Genomic DNA, 19,019 nt, shown 5'->3' on the forward strand with positions numbered 1-19,019 from the left:
CCAAAACAGATCCTTGTGGAACACCACTAGTAACTGCGCTCCAAGATGAACCTATACCATCAACTACTACCCTCTGTCTCCTTCCAGCCAGCCAATTCCTAATCCAAACCTCTAATGCACCCTCAATGCCATACCTCCGTAGTTTTTGCATTAGCCTGCCATGGGGTACCTTATCGAATGCCTTGCTAAAATCCATATACACCACATCTACTGCTTTACCCTTGTCCACTTCCTTGGTCACCTTCTCAAAGAATTCAATAAGGTTTGTGAGGCACGACCTGCCCTTCACAAAACCATGCTGACTATCCTTGATCACATTATTCCTATCCAGATGTTCATAAATCCTATCCCTTACAATTCTCTCTAAGACTTTGCCCACAACAGAAGTGAGACTCGCTGGCCTATAGTTACTCGGGCTATCCCTGCTCCCCTTCTTGAACAAGGGGACCACATTCGCTATCCTCCAGTCTTCTGACACTATTCCCGTAGGCAACGACGACATAAAAATCAAGGCCAATGGCTCTGCTATCTCCTCCCTAACTTCCCAGAGGATCCTAGGATAAATGCCATCAGGCCCAGGGGACTTATCTATTTTCATCCTTTCCAGAATTTCCAACACCTCTTCCCTACATACCTCAAAGCCATCCATTCTAATTAATTGTGACTCAGTATTCACATCGGCAACAATGTCCTGTTCCTGAGTGAATACTGACGAAAAGTATTGATTTAGTGTCTCACCGATCTCATCCGCCTCCACACACAACTTCCCACTACTATCCTTGACTGATCCGATACCTACCCTAGTCATCCTTTTCTTCCTGACATACCCTCTCCACCCTTCGCCTTACTAGAGGACGCCATGGGGTCCATGCGATATATGGAGAACCCCTCAGCTTGCAAAGCACAGTCAGGTACAGCAGGAATGCGTCATGTCTCCCTAAAACACAGCAATCTCTCAATTCTCTTTGGAAAGTGAGTCCAGATCTGAGTTCATTTTGTTTTCAATAGCTTGAACATTTGCCAGGAGTTTGTTGGGAGGTGGTGCTGGGGGGGGGAACCAATTTGCCCACAATTTCTAGCATTTGCAAAGGCCTTCAAGATCTTGGAGAAGGTGCAGATGAATATTACGTGAATGAAATCAGTGATGAGGGGCATCATTATGTGAAGATTAAACAATTGTTTTATTTTCCTCAGAGTACAGAAGGCTATTGAGGAGAATTATTAGAGCTGTTAAAAGTTGTGAAGTGTTTTTATAGTCTAAATGTAGAAAAATTAGCATGCTTGCCTTCATTGCTCAATTCTTTTAATATAGGAGTTAGGAAGTCATATACAGGACATTGATGAGGCCTCTTCTGGAATACTGTGTCCAGTTCTGGTCACCCAGTTATAGGAAGGATATTATTGAGCTGGAGAGGGTTCAGCTGCGTATGGAATGTTTCAGTTATAAAGAGAGGCTTGATAGGCTGGGACTTTTTCACTGTAGTGTAGGAGGTTAAGAAGTGACCTGTTTGAACTTTATAAAATAATGAAAGGTACAGATAGAGTTAATGTCATTGTCTTTTCCTTAGGATAGCGAATTTCAAGGCTAGGGGCCATGTTTTTGAGGTGAGAGGAGAGAGATTTTAAAAAGACACGAGGGACAAATGTTTTAACACAGAGGATGGTTCGTGTATGGAATGAACTTCCTGAGGAAGTGGTGTATGTGGGTACAATTACATTGTTTAAAAGACATTTGGATAAATACATGAATGGGAAAGATTTGGAGGGATATGGGCCAGGAACAGGCAGAAGGGACTTGCTTAGTTTGGGATTATGTTTGGCATAGATTGATTGGGTTTGTTTCCGTGCCATATGACTTTATGATTCTGTCCCCACAGCTCTGGCAAGAATTTCCAAAGGCTCACAACTCTCTGAGAGATGAAATTCCTCCTCATCTCAGTCTTACAATGGCACCCCTTTATTCTGAGACTATGCCCTCTGCTCTGAAACACTTCCATGAGGGAGAACATCCTGTCAGTTTTTACCTTATCAAGCTGCTTAAGAATCTGAATGTTTCAATGAATTTACCTTTCATTCTTCTAATGAGCAGAGTCCGAACCCACCTAACCTTGGCTCATAAGATAATCGCTCCATAGCAGGGATCTTCCTCATGAATCTGCTCTGAACTGTCTCCAATGAATAATATATTTTCTTAAATAAGGGGACCAAATTGGCTCCCAGTACTCCAGATGTGGTCTCACCAGAACCTTGTACAGTTACAGTAAAACCTCCCTAATCTTCAAATCCCCTCAATATAAGGGCCAACCCTTCGCCATCCCATCCCTAGCCCCACTCCCAGACACAATGATCCCAGACCTTGTTACTCCTACTTCTCTTTCAATATCCATTGCTTAACTCCCTTAGCAACCTAGAGCTACACGAGTTTCCACTGATGGTCTGCTGGCCTCTGCAGGTTGCTGTACTTAATCATTTGACTCTGACACCACCATTACTTCATCGTCATGTGTGGTTCTTATGTTAATCCCACTATGCTACAAAAAATGCCCAGGGACAGTGTCCTGGGGTGAACTAGAATCATCACCTCTTTATTCCTACTGTAGATTAAATCTAGTGCTTGTCTCTCAATCTTGATATCTTAAGTCATAGAATCATCGAGAGCTGTATATTATAAAAGCAGACCTTTCAGTCCAACCTGTATCCATCTGTTGCACTCTTAGTTACCTTTTCCCCAGCCCACCCCCCTCCCATTTATCTCTCCAACCTGGAGGGTCCCAGCCTCATTCCTGATGAAGGGCTCCTGCTCAAAACTTCAATTTTCCTGCTCCTCGGATGCTGCCTCACCTGCTGTGCTTTCCTAGCACCACACTAATCTTGACTCTAAATTTATTTAATCCCATTTTCTAGCATTTGGCCAATATCTCTCTAAACCCTTCCAATTCATATGCCCATCCAGATGCCTTTTAAATGTTGTAATTGTATCAGCCTCCACCACTTTCTCTAGCAGCTCATTCCATATATGCACCACCCTCTGCGCCCTCTAGTCCTGGACTCCCCTACCATGGGAATAAGATTCACCCTGTCCATGCCCCTCATGATAGAAGTTGTGCAAAAACATTAGTACAGCAAGGGTTGCCATAAATAGCCATGAAGGGTCCCTTAATATTGTGTAGAATATATTTTATTGTGGGGTTTATTTACTCTGTTGATCTTGATTTTTGGAGAATATATGAAGCTAAATTGGAAAACAATGTCAGGTGGAGGAATATTAGTGTAGTATCATAAATTACCTCCACAGGAGATGGGCGAATCAAAGCACTCTTTGTCTTTTTGTTTTGTGGGGGATTAGGAGTTGGCGACCTGCTGACAGATTGTGACCTGGAGACTTAGGCAAGTGGCCTCTTCTTGGGAAGATGTTCTGGTGGTGTCGATGTGGATCTGAATGAAGAAGGTCTTCTTACAGCTCGTGGATTTGGTGTGATCTTTCTCAGTGTCTTGAGTTCTGGGGTCCGTGAAATTTGCCGAACTGGCCTATTACTAGGGAATGGTGGCACATGGCATGGTGGAGTAGACAGGCAGGAGGCTGGAAGAACACAGCTCCCCCTACCCCAAACCCCACCTCCAGTGCTGAAGAAGGGTTACATCAACTTCTTCACCTCCTGATGCTGCCTGGCCTGCTGTGTTCTTCCAGCTTCCTGCTTGTCTACTTTGGATTCCAGTATTTGCAGGTTTTTTATGTCTCTAACTGTGGTTGTGGTCGAGGTGGTGATACTGACACTCTTTGTGCTGGTGTTGGACTAATAGATTCACACATCACCCTTGGTTGTGAAGATGGTGAATGGCATTTGTCTGGTGGGGGAGTGAACATCTCTGTTGGAATGACTCGGTGGTGATCCTCTCCTATGCCTGGATGAGGGAGAAGGGGAACTACGGCCTTTGGAGCTGGTGATGGGGATCCCTTCCTTTCAAGTGGCGGTGATGGAATATTTCTTCTCTGAATTGAAGGGGAATAACGCCTAGGTGAGGCGAAATGCCTACGTGGTTCCGGAGATGACAATTCAATGTCATTTATATTTAAATTTCAAATCTGATTTCCATTTCTGTGTTTTCAGTCTTTTCCAAATTATTTGCCTTTCCATGGAGCGAGAATTCTCGTCTCTCCCTCAGCTCTTTGTTTTCTCAGTCTCTCTTTGATCTCAGATGACCTATGATATCATCTAACAAACATTCAATAAGTGTGTTCCGCTCTCTGTTTAGTTGTCCTCCTGCCAATTTTGTTTCACTTTATTCAAAATACTTGTTCATCCAAAGCAGGCACTGTTGATGTGGTGGTCTGTCTGTTTTCTCTCGTTTAATACTGACTTCCTGATGTCCGTTACAAACATTTCGTTTCAAAGTCCCAGCTATAGGCACGGTGTGTTATTAGTTGCTGGGCAGCATTAAAAGTCTACAATATCATTCCTTGACATACATAATCTAAAAGACAGCTAACACAGGAAGTGGAAAATAGTTTGGAATAAGGTCACACAGGAGCAGGGTAGGTACACATTTAAAGGACAGCAGTCATAGATTTACTACTTTTTGAGATATTGACAATGGGTCTCTAGATTGGAAGAGCTTTTATTGTCTCATGCCACAACATTTCTTACAGGCTCTAAGACTTTAACAACAAATAATACTTTAAAGACGTATCATATCCAATAGTTGCACCAGTGATCAGAACTATGGTACATAGTGTATTACTTGAAATGCAAAGCCGCTCATTAATTGGATAGCAAATGGTCAAAGTTCACCTCTTATCAGTCAGAGCAGATGTGTTAAAGAAACAAACAATGTTTGCAAACGCAACCAAATGAACATTCTAACATTTCAGGTTCAAGAAAACAAGGAGCACTGAGACTAAGATGATTTCAAACTTGCTTTGTGCTCATATGTTGCTGAATAATTGCAATTATTTTCACAGAATTTAGTCCGAGGGAGTAAAACTGTTGCAATAAGGCTAGATCCATTAAAATTGTAAAAGTCAGACTGAGAATTTTCTTTTATTTGCTAGCGCATTGCGTGTTTTGAACAGCTTGATGTGTCTTGTGTGTGGGTGAATGATGAACATGATTTGTGCTTTGTGTGTGCCATTTGTTTCTCCTTTTCTGTCTGGCTAGCAGCAATGTAAAAACTGGGGGCTTCGTAAGGCCAGGCTGAAGCTTCTGAGGAACCTGGAGAAGATTTGCCCCCCAGATATTAACACTGCAGTCGGCACACCTTGATGCTCAGGAACTAAGCTCCTGGCTATGGTTGAATATGCCAGATGCCTTGTGGATACCTCAGGGGGGGCTGAAAGCTAACCAAGTGAAAACTCTGACTAAAAAATCTGGAATGCAGCACAGAGGCAGACTAATGTCTAAATATATCAATTTTCTCGTAACCACTGCAACCATGTCAGTGTCATGTATAGTGCCTTGCATTCCTTTGGAGTTAGTCAGGGATTTGAGATGGGGACCCTGACCTGTAGTCCAGGGAGTCCACAGATATTGGAGGAGAAAGTGAGGACTGCAGATGCTGGAGATCAGAGCTGAAAATGTGTTGCTGGAAAAGCGCAGCAGGTCAGGCAGCATCCAAGGAACAGGAGAATCGACATTTCGGGCATCAGCCCTTCTTCAAAGAAGAAATGTCGATTCTCCTGTTCCTTGGATGCTGCCTGACCTGCTGCGCTTTTCCAGCAACACATTTTCAGCTCAGTCCACAGATATTACTCAGGTTTATGTCTTGATGAGGAGACTTCAGTTTTGATGCAGAACATCAATATCCAATGGGAGGACAGCAGTTATATCTGATATGTCCAACAAGATTGGTGTAAAAACCGGCTGATATGGATGTGGTGAGAGGCACAACATTCCAATGGTCAGCCATCAGGTAACAGCCAACTAACAAGGGGCTGATCTACCATGAGTGATTGGGGCTGATCTACCATGAGTGATTGAGGCTGATCTACCATGAGTGATTGGGCTGATCTACCATGAGTGATTGAGGCTGATCTACCATGAGTGATTGAGGCTGATCTACCATGAGTGATTGGGCTGATCTACCATGAGTGATTGAGGCTGATCTACCATGAGTGATTGAGGCTGATCTACCATGAGTGATTGGGGCTGATCTACCATGAGTGATTGAGGCTGATCTACCATGAGTGATTGAGGCTGATCTACCATGAGTGATTGGGCTGATCTACCATGAGTGATTGAGGCTGATCTACCATGAGTGATTGAGGCTGATCTACCATGAGTGATTGGGCTGATTTACCATGAGTGATTGAGGCTGATCTACCATGAGTGATTGAGGCTGATCTACCATGAGTGATTGGGGCTGATCTACCATGAGTGATTGGGGCTGATCTACCAGGAGTGATTGAGGCTTAAAGTCTCAGTGCACAAGTGGACCAAAGCCAGAGACTGTGTAAACAGAGACAAACAAAGAAGTTGCCAACTCAATGATTGACAAGTTGAAACACCAGGCCCATGTGCACATGGTACTTGATTAGACTGAACATCAACATAACTTCGCTACCAGTTGAGAAGAAACTATATTTGACTCGAAATGTTAAGTCTCCTTCACTCTGATGCATCGAGGTTCTCTATGACTGATAAGAGGTGAACTTTGACCATTTGCTATTAATTTAATGAGAAGCTTTGGGTTCCAATAATGCAGTAAGAACCACAGTTCTGATCACTGCTGCAACTATTGGATATATTTTAAAAATACTATTTATCATCATGGTCTTAGGGCCTGTTAGAAATATCATTGCTCAAGACAAAAAAAACTCTTCCAATCTAGAGAGCCATTGTCAATGTCATACATTTACGTAGTAATGTCTGTGACTGTTCTTTTTTGAATATGTACCACCCCTGCTTCTGTGTTGAAGACACTTCTCTCCATAACAGAATCCCAACAAATGTTCATTCTATTTACTTCTCAACTCAAAAAGAGCCAGTTTACCTTCACAGCATCTAAGATCCAATAATGTGATCTCCCACCGAGATGGCAGAGTTTCATACTGCTGGCACTAGAACCCCAAAGGTAAAGGAGCCCAGACATTCTGATGATCAGAGGGTTGGAGGAGTAGTGCAGACTGGAGTTGTATATTGGGAGCACATGGAATCCAAAACATAGCAGACTCCATGCCCAGGAGATTGAAGATTCTCTTGGGCAATTTCCCTGTGCCTGGAAACCTGCAAAAGAGTCAAATGAAGTCAAGAGAATTGTGAGGGTTCCCTTTCAGTTAAGCCGGTACTTATCCGAGAATCCGATAAAAACGGTTCCAGCTATTCAAACTATTAAACAGGACACCCAATTCACCAATCACCTCCCACCACCCCCACTCCCCCTAAGCCAACAACATTCCACCGCTCCCCCCCAGGACCTGACAACACCTGCCATGGGTCTAAACTGCCCAGAACCAACATCCTACACCAAACCTGACACCCACCTCTCTCCACCTGCTTTTAAAATGTACAGGCTTCTATTCACTAACACCTTGTTTATATGCGATAATAGGTCAATAATGATAAGGCACTGGATTCATATTGACTGTTACATTCCCCCAGCCAATTCACAGCATTTTTAAAATGCTGACAGTTATTAAAAAGAATATCAGTGGAAAGAATACATGATATCCAGCCTTTATTAACTACTTATTATTAATTACTTATTCTTAATTACAACATCATGGAGGTACAGTACCAGGTCTAATACAATCATTTGGTGTTTGCTAGTGGCTGCTCCATATTATTAAATGGTGACTGTTCTGACATTGAGTGAAGTCATTGCATAGTGCAATAGAACACAGTGGCTATTTTCAGAGATAAGAGTTAAATACAAATTAGCATCTTGGCCTTTTTGGATGAGCAGTATGAATGTACTGTACAAAGTCTCTAAAAACCTCCAGGTTAAGCAAACTTAATCGATTAAGCTAAATATCTTAAAACCCCAAGTTTGATCTTTATAATCATCTGGAAGACAAACTTCATGATTCAGGATGTTGCCATCAATCAGTATTGACAATGTGACGCTGAAGGGTATTGAGGTATCCAGGCTCTACCACCACACCTTGTTTATATGCAATGATGGGTCAATAATGATCGGTCAATAATGATAAGGCATTGGATACATATTGGCTCTTTCAGTCAGTCATCTCATGCTGAAATCCACATGTGCATTCCAAAAGCTGCAGCTGTTGTGTTCAAAGAAAGAGTGTGCAACCCAGTAGCCTGACTGAGAGCATCAAAGTGTGAACCTACAAGTGTACTCTTCAACAATAGTGAGAGCAGCTCATATTACACTCAATAGATGAAAGGGCTGAATAGTTTCTATTTTCACTGTTCAGATGTGATCTGGGTGCGACCAGATCACCAATTCAAAGGTCTAGAGTTTGCTCATTTCATAAGCACACACTCATTGCTAAATCAAACATGTTGCCCTGGCCTGGCCATGTTTATTGGATGGATGTCAGCTGTTTACCCAAAGACCTGTACGGTGAATTGGTCACAGGGTAACAAACTCCAGAATCCATAAAGACATCAGCAAGTAAGAAATGAGGCTGGTGGTCATGAAATGACAGCCACTGATGTTGTGGAGCTCTGGAGTTTTTGTTTGTTTGGAAGAGCATTGGAAGAGGTGAACAGAAACCAAAAGCTCAGGTGGTTGAGAAGAGGGCCCAGAGAAAACAGGCCAGTGAATAGTGACCTTCTCAGTCTACTCTTTCTCCATGGATTCTGGGTAATTCAAGATGGAGGACGGGAAAAATTGTGTATGTAAAAGCTGCACCTTTTTGGAGAAATTTTAGGTTTTGGAGGTGATTTCCTTGAATTCCAGGAGCAGTAATTACTGTTTTAAATGCTGTTGTATTGTTTTGGAACTTTGAGGGGGGGGATAAAAGGTGAAAACAACAGCACTTTAAAAAAGAGGAAGAGAGACAAAGACAGTGACCACATGGTCAGAGAAAGAAAGCTACACCGCTGTCTGACACATCAATGAATCTGCACAGCTACTGCCTTTGCTGTTTGAGTTCAAGTATCTTTGGACATAGAGAGCGTCGATGAAAAATTAACGAACAGTGAAATTCACAACTGATCTTGGAGGAACCTGGGAGAGTTCATAGCAAGGGAACAGGTAAGTGCATAGTTTTTAAGTGCAGCCTTGCTGTAAATCTACAATAGTGAGTAGCGTGAGTTCTTTCTTGATTATATATTTTTTGAGATGTGTCTCTTGATTAAATTTTAAAAATATAAACCACAAGAATTAAGTTAGCCTGAAGCAGTGTTTTTTTAGAGCAATAAGACGGTGCTATTTTCTGGGACAATAGTTTGTGAAGAAGCAAAAATGGCCTTTAGTAGAGTGATATGCTCTTCCTGTCGGATGTGGGAGATTAAGGAGAGTTTCCATGTTACTGATGACTATGTCTGCAGGAAGTGTCTTTGGTTGTGAATCCTATCAGACCACATGGATTGGCTGGAGTGGCAGTGAGAGGCAATAAAGGATTTACAGGAGCTAGGGAGTGTGATGGCAGTTACAGGAAGGGGGAAAAGCTGCACATATGGTAAGATAGATGGGTTCACTCCAGGAAAAGTAGCAGAGGGAGGCAGATAGTGCAGGAATCTCCTGTGGCTATCCCCATTGCAAACAAATATGCTGTTTTGGAAAATGTAGGGGGGTGATGGACTCTCAGGGGAATTCAGAACAAACAGGCTCTAATTCAATAAGGGGTACATCAGGTCGCAAGTGATTGATTGTGTTAGGGGACTCTAGTCAGAGGCACAGACAGACATTTCTGTGGCCAGCAATGAAAAAGCAGAATGGTGTGCTGCCTCCCTGATGCCAGGATCAAGAATATTTCGGAGAGGGTGCAGAATTTTCTCAAAGGCGAGAGGGACCAGCAGGAGAACATTGTACTTATTGGAACCAACGACGTTGGAAGGGAAAAGGTTGAGACTGTGAAGGGAGATTACAGAGAGTTAGGCAGAAATTTAAAAAGGAGGTCCTCAAAGGTAGTAATATCTAGTTTACTCCCGGTGCTACGGGCGAGTGAGGGTAGGAATAGGAGGATCGAGCAGATGAATGCATGGCTGAGGAGCTGGTGTATGGGAGAAGGATTCACATTTTTGGATCATTGGAATCTCTTCTGGGGTAGAAGTGAACTGTACAAGAAGGATGGTTTGCACCTGACTTGGAAGGGGTCTAATATATTAGCTGGGAAATTTGCTGGAGCTGCTCAGGAGGATTTAAACTAGTGAGGTGGGGGAGGGGGGGCTGGGGCCCAGAAAGATAGTGAGGAAAGAAATCAATCTGAGACTGGTGCAGTTGAGAAAAGAAGCGAGTCAAACAGGGCAGGCAGGGACAAAGCAGAGAACAAGGTAGGACTGATAAATTAAACTGCATTTAATGCAAGAGGCCTAACAGGGAGGGCACATGAGCTCATGACATGGTTAGGAACATGGGACTGGGATATCATAGCAATTACAGAGACTTGGCTCAGCAATGGCAGCTTAATGTTCCAGGATACAATTGCTATAGGAAGGATAGAAAGGGGGACAAGAGAGGAGAGGGAGTGGTGTTTTTGATAAGGGATAACATTATGGCTCTACTTAGGGAGGATATTCCTGGGAATATATCCAGAGAAGTTATTTGGGTAGAACTAAGGTATAGGAAAAGAATGGTCACCTCATCGGGATTGTATCATAGACCCTCCAATAATCAGCGGGAAATTGAGAAACAAATTTTTAAGGAGGTCTCAGTTATCTTTAAGAATAATAAGGTGGTTATGGTAAGGGATTTTAACTTTCCAAACATAGATTGGGACTGCTATGGTGTAAAGGGTTTATATGGAGAGACAAAATTTTCTGACTCAGTATGTGGATGTACCGAATAGAGAAGTTGCAAAGCTTGACTTACTCTTGGGAAATAAGACAGGACAGCTGACTGAGATGTCAATGGGGGAGCACTTTGGGGCCAGAGACCATAATTCTATTAGTTATAAAATGGTGATGGAAAAGGATAGACCAGATCCAAAAGTTGAAGTTCTAAATTGGAAAAAGGCCAATTTTGACGGTATTAGGCAAGAACTGTCAAAAGATGATTAGGGGTAGATGTTTGCGGGTAATGGGACAGCTGAAAATGGGAAGCCTTCAGAAATGAGATAACGAGTGTTCAGTGACAGTATATTCCTGTTAGGGTGAAAGGAAAGGTTGGTAGGTATAGGGAATGCTGGGTGATTCGAGAAATTGAGGTTTTGGTTAAGAAAAAGAAGGTATATATCAGGGATAGACAACAGAGATCAAATGAATCTTAGAAGACTATAAAGGCAGTAGAAGTATACAGCATAAAGTATATAACATTACAATGCAATACAGGCCCTTCGGCCCTCGATAATGTGCCAACCTGTGGAATCAATCTGAAGCATATCTATCCTACATTATTCCTTTTTCACCCATATGTTTATCCAATGACCATTTAAATGCTCTTAAAGTTGGCAAGTGTCCTCCTGTTGCAGGCAGTGTGTTCCATGCCCCTACTACTCTCTGACTAAAGAAACTACCTCTGACATCTGTCATATGTCTATCACCCCTCAGTTTAAAGCTATGTCCCCTTGTGCTAGTTATCGCCATCTGAGGAAAAAGACTCTCCCTGTCCACCCTATCTAACCCTCTGATTATCTTATATGTGTCAATTAAGTCACCTCTCAACCTTCTTCTGTCTAACAAAAACAGCCTCAAGTCCCTCAGCCTTTTCTTATAAGACTTTCCCTCCATACCAGCCAACATCCTAGTAAATCTCCTCTGAACTCTTTCCAAAGCTTCCACATTCTTCCTATAACGCAGTGACCAGAACTGTACACAATACTCCAAGTGTGGCCACACCAGAGTTTTGTACAGCCGTAGAATTACCTTGTGGCTCCAAAACTCAATCCCTTTACTAATAAAAGCTAACACACCGTATGCCTTCTTAACAACCCTATCAACCTGGGTGGTAACTTTTAGGGATCTATGTACATGACACCGAGATCTCGTTGCTCATCTACACTACCAAGAATCCTACCATTCACCCAGTACTCTTTATTCCTGTTGCTCCTTCCAAGGTGAATCACCTCAAACGTTTCCACATTAAACCTCTCAACCCAGCTCTGCAGCTTATCTATGTCCCTCTATAATCTGTAGCATCCTTCAGCACTATCCACAACTCCAGCAACCTTAGTATCATCTGCAAATTTACTAACCCATCCTTTACTAACCCATCCGTCTGATCCAGGTCATTTATACAATCCTTGAGGTACACCATGAGTAACTGAACTCCATAATGAACATTTCCCATCAACCACCACCCTCTGTCTCCTTTCAGCTAGCCAATTTCTGATCCAAACTGCTAAATCACCCTCAATCCCATGCCTCCATATTTTGTGCAATAGCCTACCATGGGGCACCTCATCAACACTTTACTGAAATCCATATACACCACATCAACCGCTTTACTCTCATCCACCTGTTTGGTCACCTTCTCAAATAACTTAATAAGGTTTGCGAGGCATGACCTACTCTTCACAAAACCATGTTGACTATCCATAATCAACTTATTCCTCTCTAGGTGATTATAAATCCTATCTCTTATAACCTTTTCCAACACTTTACCCACAATCAAAGTAAGGCTTACTGGTCTATAATTACCAGGGTTGTCTCTATTCCCCTTCTTGAACAAGGGGACAACATTTGCTGTCCTCCAGTTTTCTGGCACTATTCCTGTAGACAATGATGACATAAGGATCAAAGCCAAAGGCTAGGATAAATCTCATCTGGCCCAGGGAACTTATCTATTTTGACACTCTCCAGAATTGCTAACACCTCCTCCTTGTGAACCTCAATACCTTCTAATTTAGTAGCCTGTATCTCAGTATTCTTCTCAACAACATTATCTTTTTCCAGTGTGAATACTGATGAAAAATATTCATTGAGCATATTCCCAATCTCCTCAGACTCCACACACATTTTCACGCAGAGGGTGATACGTGTATGGAATGAGCTGCTAGAGGAAGTGGTGGAGGCTGGTACAATTGCAACATTTAAAAGGCATCTGGATGGGTATCTGAATAGGAAGGGTTTGGAGGGATATGGGCCGGGTGCTGGCAGGTGGGACTAGATTGGGTTGGGATATCTGGTTGGCATGGACGAGTTGGACCGAAGGGTCTGTTTCCGTGCCGTACATCTCTAGACTCTAGACTAGACAACTTTTCACTACTATCCTTGACTGGCCCAAATCTTTCTCTAGTCATTCCTTTATCCCTTATATATCTATAGAAAGCTTTAGGGTTTTCCTTGATCCTATCTGCCAATGACTTTGCATGTCCCCTCCTGGCTCTTCTTAGCTCTCTCTTTAGGTCTATCCTGGCTACCTTGTAAATCTCAAGCACGCTAACTGAACCTTCACATCTCACCCTAACATAAGCCGCCTTCTTCCACTTGACAAAATATTCAATTTCTTTAGTAAACCATGGCTCCCGCACTCAATAACTTCCTCCCTCCCTGATAGATACATACTTATCAAGGACCTGTAGTAGCTGGTCCTTGAATAAGCTCCACATTTCAATTATGCCCATTCCCTGCAGCTTCCTTCCCCATCCTATGCATCCTAAATCTTCTCTCATTGCATCATAATTGCCTTTCCTCCAGCAATAACTCTCGCCCTGAGTTATATACCTATTCTTTTCCATTGATAAAGTAAACATAACCGAATTGTGGTCAATATTACCGAAGTGCTCACCTACCTCCAAATCTAGCAGCAGGCCAAGTTCATTACCCAGTACTAAATCTAATGTGGCCTCACCCCTTGTTGGCCAGTCTACATACTGTGTCAGGAAACCATCCTACACACATTGGACAAAAACAGACACATCTAAAGTACTTGAACTGTAGTATTTCCAGTCGATATTTGGAAAGTTAAAGTCCCCATAACAACCACCCTGTTACTCTCGCTCCTATCCAGAGTAATCTTTGCAATCCTTTCCTCTACATCTCTGGAACTACTCAGAGGCACACAAAAAACTCCCAACAGGGTGACCTCTCCTTTCCTGTTTCTAACCTCAGCCCATACTACCATACTAAGTGTACTTAAAAGGGGCATCGGGGGAGGGAAAAAAGGGGACATGAGATAGCTTTGGCAGATACAGTTAAGGAGAATTCAAAGGGATTTTATAAATACATTAAGGACAAAAGGGTAACTAGGGAGAGAATAGGGCCCCTCAAAGATCAGCAAGACAGCATGTGTGGAACTGCAGGAGATGGAGGAGATACTAAATGAATATTTTGCATCAATGTTTCCTGTGGAAAAGGACATGGGAGATATGGAATGTAAGGAAATAGATGGTGAAATCTTGAAAAATGTCCATATTACAGAGGAGGAGGTGCTGACTGTCTTAAAACGCATCAGGATGGATAAATCCCCAGGACCTAATCAGATGTACCCTAGAACTCTGCGGGAAGTAAAGAAATGACTACTGGGTCCCTTGCTGAGATATTTGTATCATCGATCGACACGGGTGAGGTGCCGGAAGACTGGAGGTTGGCAAACGTGGTGCCACTATTTAAGAAAAGTTATACAGTTATAACCTATAGTTATATAGGTTAAAAAGAAGTTTATACAATCATGAGGGGCATGGATAGGATAAATAGACAAGGTCTTTTCCCTGAGATGGGGGAGTCTAGAACTAGAGGGCATAGATTTAGGATGAGAGACGAAAGATATAAAAGGGACCTAAGTGGCAACGTTTTCACGCAGAGGGTGGTGAGTGTATGGAATGAGCTACCACAGGAAGAGGTGGAGGCTGGTACAATTACAACATTTAAAAGACATCTGGATGGGTATATGAATAGGAAGGATTTAGAGGGATATGGGCCAAGTGCTGGCAAATGGGATTAGATTAGGTTAGGATATCTGGTCGGCATGGATAAGTTGGACTGAAGGCTCGGTTTTTGTGCTGTACATCTCTATGACTCTATGACAGAGACTGCAATGCCAGAGTAGAGTTCCTGAAACTACAGCAGTCGATGCTCAATGCAGACGTGGCGACCCTGGTGCAGAACATCATCAGAAACCAGAAGACTGCCAGTGGGTGAAAATTTTGGAGGAATTCAGTTCTGATGAAGGATTCTATCAAAACATCAGCTCTTTCCCCATCCCAGTGACTAGCTGAAGGTATCCAACTTAAACGTTAGTTTCAGAAAATCAGGCCAAATGAAAATGTATATCTTATCATAATCGCACACTGTTACACATTAATTAGATTTAAAATCTCAAGGGACATGAAACAGGAAGTACAAGTTTTTTTCTGATTAGCATTTAATGTACTTAGTAGTTCAGAAGGGTATACACCTTGATAGACCTTCATAATCTGCGCAGTCTGTGACAGACCAGCCCTGTATTTTCAGCTCGACTTCTTCTTTCAGAAAAGCTTGAGGATGCTGGCTAAAAGGTGCCACCTGGTGTCCAAACTCATGTATACGCAAACTTGTGAAATCTCACTATCATGTGCTGCTTCAATTGTACATAGAAGAACAAATGGAAAAAATATAAGGTAATTCCCAGTGCTGTCAGATTGGTTTGTCACTATTCTTATTCTATCACTATCTTTCAGTTAGAAAAGTCAATCTTGTTATTCGATTCATCCCACTTTACAATAGGTGTGACATTGGATATGAATTCACAGGTTTCTTTTAATCCATTCATGAGATATCATTGTCGCTGGCTGGGACAGAGTTAAAAAGTGTGGCACTGGAAAAGCACAGCAGGTCAGGCAGCCCCTGAGGAGCAGGAGAATTGATTTTTCAGGCATAAGATCTTCGGCTGAGAGATAAATGGGAGGGGGGTGGAGCTGGGGGTGATGGAGCTTGGCAGGCGATAGGTAGATGAAGGTGGGAGGGGGTGATGGTGATAGGTGGAGTGGAGGGTGGAGAAGATAGTTGGGAAGGAAGATGGACAGGTAGGACAGTTCAAGAAGGCAGTGCTGAGTTGGAGGTTTGGATCTGGGATGGGGGGGAGGGTAGGTGAGGAAACTGATGAACTAGCCATTGGTGCCATGTGGTTGGAGGGTCCCAAGCTGGAAGATACAGGCGTTCTCCCTCCAGGTGTCAGGTGGCTTGGATTTAGTGGTGGAGGACTTGCATGTTCTTGGCGGAGTGGGAGAGGGAGTTGAAGTGGTTGGCCAGAGGGCAGCGTGGGGTTGTTTAGTGCATGTGTCCCAGAGGTGTTCTCTGAACGATTCCGCAAGTTGGCGTCCTGTCTCCCCACTGTAGCGGAGACCACATTGGGAGCAACGGACACAGTAGATGAGATGTTGGATGTGCAGGAAAATCTCTTCCTGGATGTGGAAGGATCCTTTTGGGCCTTGAATGGAAGTGAGGTGGGGAGGTGTGGGCACAGGTTTTATACCTCTTGCGGTGGCAGGGGAAGGTGCCGTGAGTGGAGGGTGGGTTGGTGGGGGGTGTGGACTTAACGAGGGAGTCGCAGAGGGAATGGTCTCTGTGGAATGCTGATTGGGTTGGGGAGGGAAATATATCTCTGGTGGTGGGGTCTGACTGTTAGTGGCAGAAATGACAAAGGATGATGCGTTGTATTTGGAGATTAGTTGGGTGCAAGTGAGGACCAGGGGGTTTCTATCCTTGTTGTGGTTGGAGGGGTGGAGGTGTGGGATGTGGAGAAAATGCACTGGAGGGCATTGTTGACAATGTGGGATGGGAAATTGTGGTCCTTAAAGGAGGAGGCCATCTGGGATATTCCCTCCTGGGAGTTGATGTGGCAGCAGAGGAATTGAGTGTAAGGGATAGCGTTTTTAAAAGAAGCGAGGGGGGGTAGGTGTGTGGGAGGAGGTGTAGTCCAGGTAGCTGTGGGAGTTGATGGGTTTGAAGTAGATGTCCGCGTTGAGTCGGTCACCGTTGATGGAGATGATGAGGTCCAGAAAGGTGAGGGAGGTGTCTGAGATGGTCCAGGTGAACTCGAGGTCAGGGTGGAAGGTGTTCATGAAATTATAGATATAGATATTGACATACATAGAATTCCTACCATGTGGAAACAGGCCCTTTGGCTCAACAAGTCTACAGAGACCCTCTGAAGAGTAACCCACCCAAACCCATTCCCCTGCATTTACCCCAGACTAATGCACCTAACCTACCCATCCCTGAACACTATGGGCAATTTAACACGGCAAATTTACCTAACCTGCATACCTTTGGATTGTGGGAGGAAACCGGAGCACCCGGAGGAAACCCACGCAAACACAGGGAGAACGTGCAAACTCCACATAGACAGTCGCCCGAGGCTAGAATAGAGCCAGGGTCCCTGGCACTGTGAGGCAGTAGTGCTAATCACTGAGCCACCGTGCCACCCCTGTGGGAAAGCAAACAATCATGGAGGTAGAGTCAAGAATTCTGAAGCATGTTGTTACTGAAGTGCATCACTAATGAGTTGTGTGTTCGCTGTGCTGGGGCCCAGTAATAACTGCAAACTATCCCATTAACTTGTCATCGCTGTATCAGGTATGTCCACCATTATGATGTCAGTGATCTTTATGACATAATTATTGCAAAATTTCAAAAGGCACAGCACACACGCAGAATGCAGGATTCATTTGCAACAATATGTCTTGGACAGTGCAGAAGTTACAGAAGATTGATGCCAAGTTTGCTCAACACAGCAGCAGGGAAGCAATCTGAATACCAGTTTGAAAAATGGTGGAACTCTTCGATGAGGCGTGCAGGAAGAAGTTAATAGGGATTCTAACAGGTGCTGGTGCTGTGTATTTACTGTACAGAGCGATTCGGTCAGGACTAGTCACTCCACAGGAGGACGATGAAGACCTACTCATTGATAAGAGTGGCAACAGTACCTTGGACAGTATTGGTGCTGTGGGACACCATTTAGTTTCATCAAATTCTGCTTCATCAAACTCTGTCAAGATGAGTCTTCAGGATCTGAAGACAGTTCTGACTATTCTTCATGAAAGTAAAGATCCTGTCATTAGAGGGACAATCCTAACAAGCATTTACCGCATTCCTGGTTTTTCAAGCAGCCAGGAGCTATTCCGTTCCGAAGGTGGAATTTCCATCATTGCAGAGTCACTGGATGATCCTCTCAATTACATCAAGTCTAGCGCTGTGACAGTTTTCAATTTCCTCAGTAATGATCCGGTAAACCGTGATCTGCTGGTGAAATATATCCCTCAGGTTCTGAAATTAACCATGTCAACATTTCAAGAATTTGAACAGTTGCCGTGTCTGAGGTTTCTCACCAAGATGTCCCACAACCACCAGAACCATCTCATGCTGAAACATGCCATCCCAGACTTCTTCCTCCTGCTGCAAACAGGGTCATCCAGCATTAAGTTCCAAGTGCTGCAGATCCTCATCAACTTTTCCACCAACCTGGAGCTGACGTTTGACATGTTCAACGTGCAGATCGAAGCATCTTTTCTTTTCCTATTCAACTACTTCCAGCGTCAGGACATTCTCAATGATCTCCTCTTATTAATAAGCAATCTGAACGAGATCAGGAGAAGTCTCCCCTACAGATCAAACAATCACGTCTATTGCAATGACTCACTGTTTGTCCTGCTGTTTGGTCCCAACTCTCAGTTCTCAAGCAGGCTGATCTATTTAATGGCTTCCCCAGATGACAGAATTAAGCTGCAGGCTGCCCGGATAGTCACAAACTTAGGGTGAAGAGAATTGACACTTTTCAATATATATATATATATACACATAAAAAAAGAGAAAATAAGAAAGCGTAAACTGAAAGTGTGATTTTTAAAAAGAATGCCTATAAGTGCAGGAACCAATTTTGACAGCCATATATAAAATGGTTGGCCACACAGAAGAAGAATGAGATAGGAGCTCAGCTGGTTTTTCCAACTGGGGCGTGGGATAAGGTGAATGAGATTGCTTTCCAGGCTGCTCTGTTCTCTCTGCCTGCCATTGAAAGATAACTGGATGGTGGCT

General features: G+C 43.3%; 1 protein-coding gene across 1 annotated transcript; it reads left to right on the plus strand.

The window, feature by feature from the left end:
- The first annotated feature begins 17,753 nt into the window (after positions 1–17,753).
- Positions 17,754–18,743, plus strand: LOC140491203 (armadillo repeat-containing protein 10-like). Its single transcript, XM_072589182.1, has one exon. It carries the CDS (start codon positions 17,754–17,756, stop codon positions 18,741–18,743), a length of 990 nt encoding a protein of 329 aa, XP_072445283.1.
- The last annotated feature ends 276 nt before the right edge of the window (positions 18,744–19,019 follow it).

This window comes from Chiloscyllium punctatum, chromosome 19 (genome assembly GCF_047496795.1).
Source record: "Chiloscyllium punctatum isolate Juve2018m chromosome 19, sChiPun1.3, whole genome shotgun sequence".
NCBI lineage: Eukaryota > Metazoa > Chordata > Chondrichthyes > Orectolobiformes > Hemiscylliidae > Chiloscyllium > Chiloscyllium punctatum.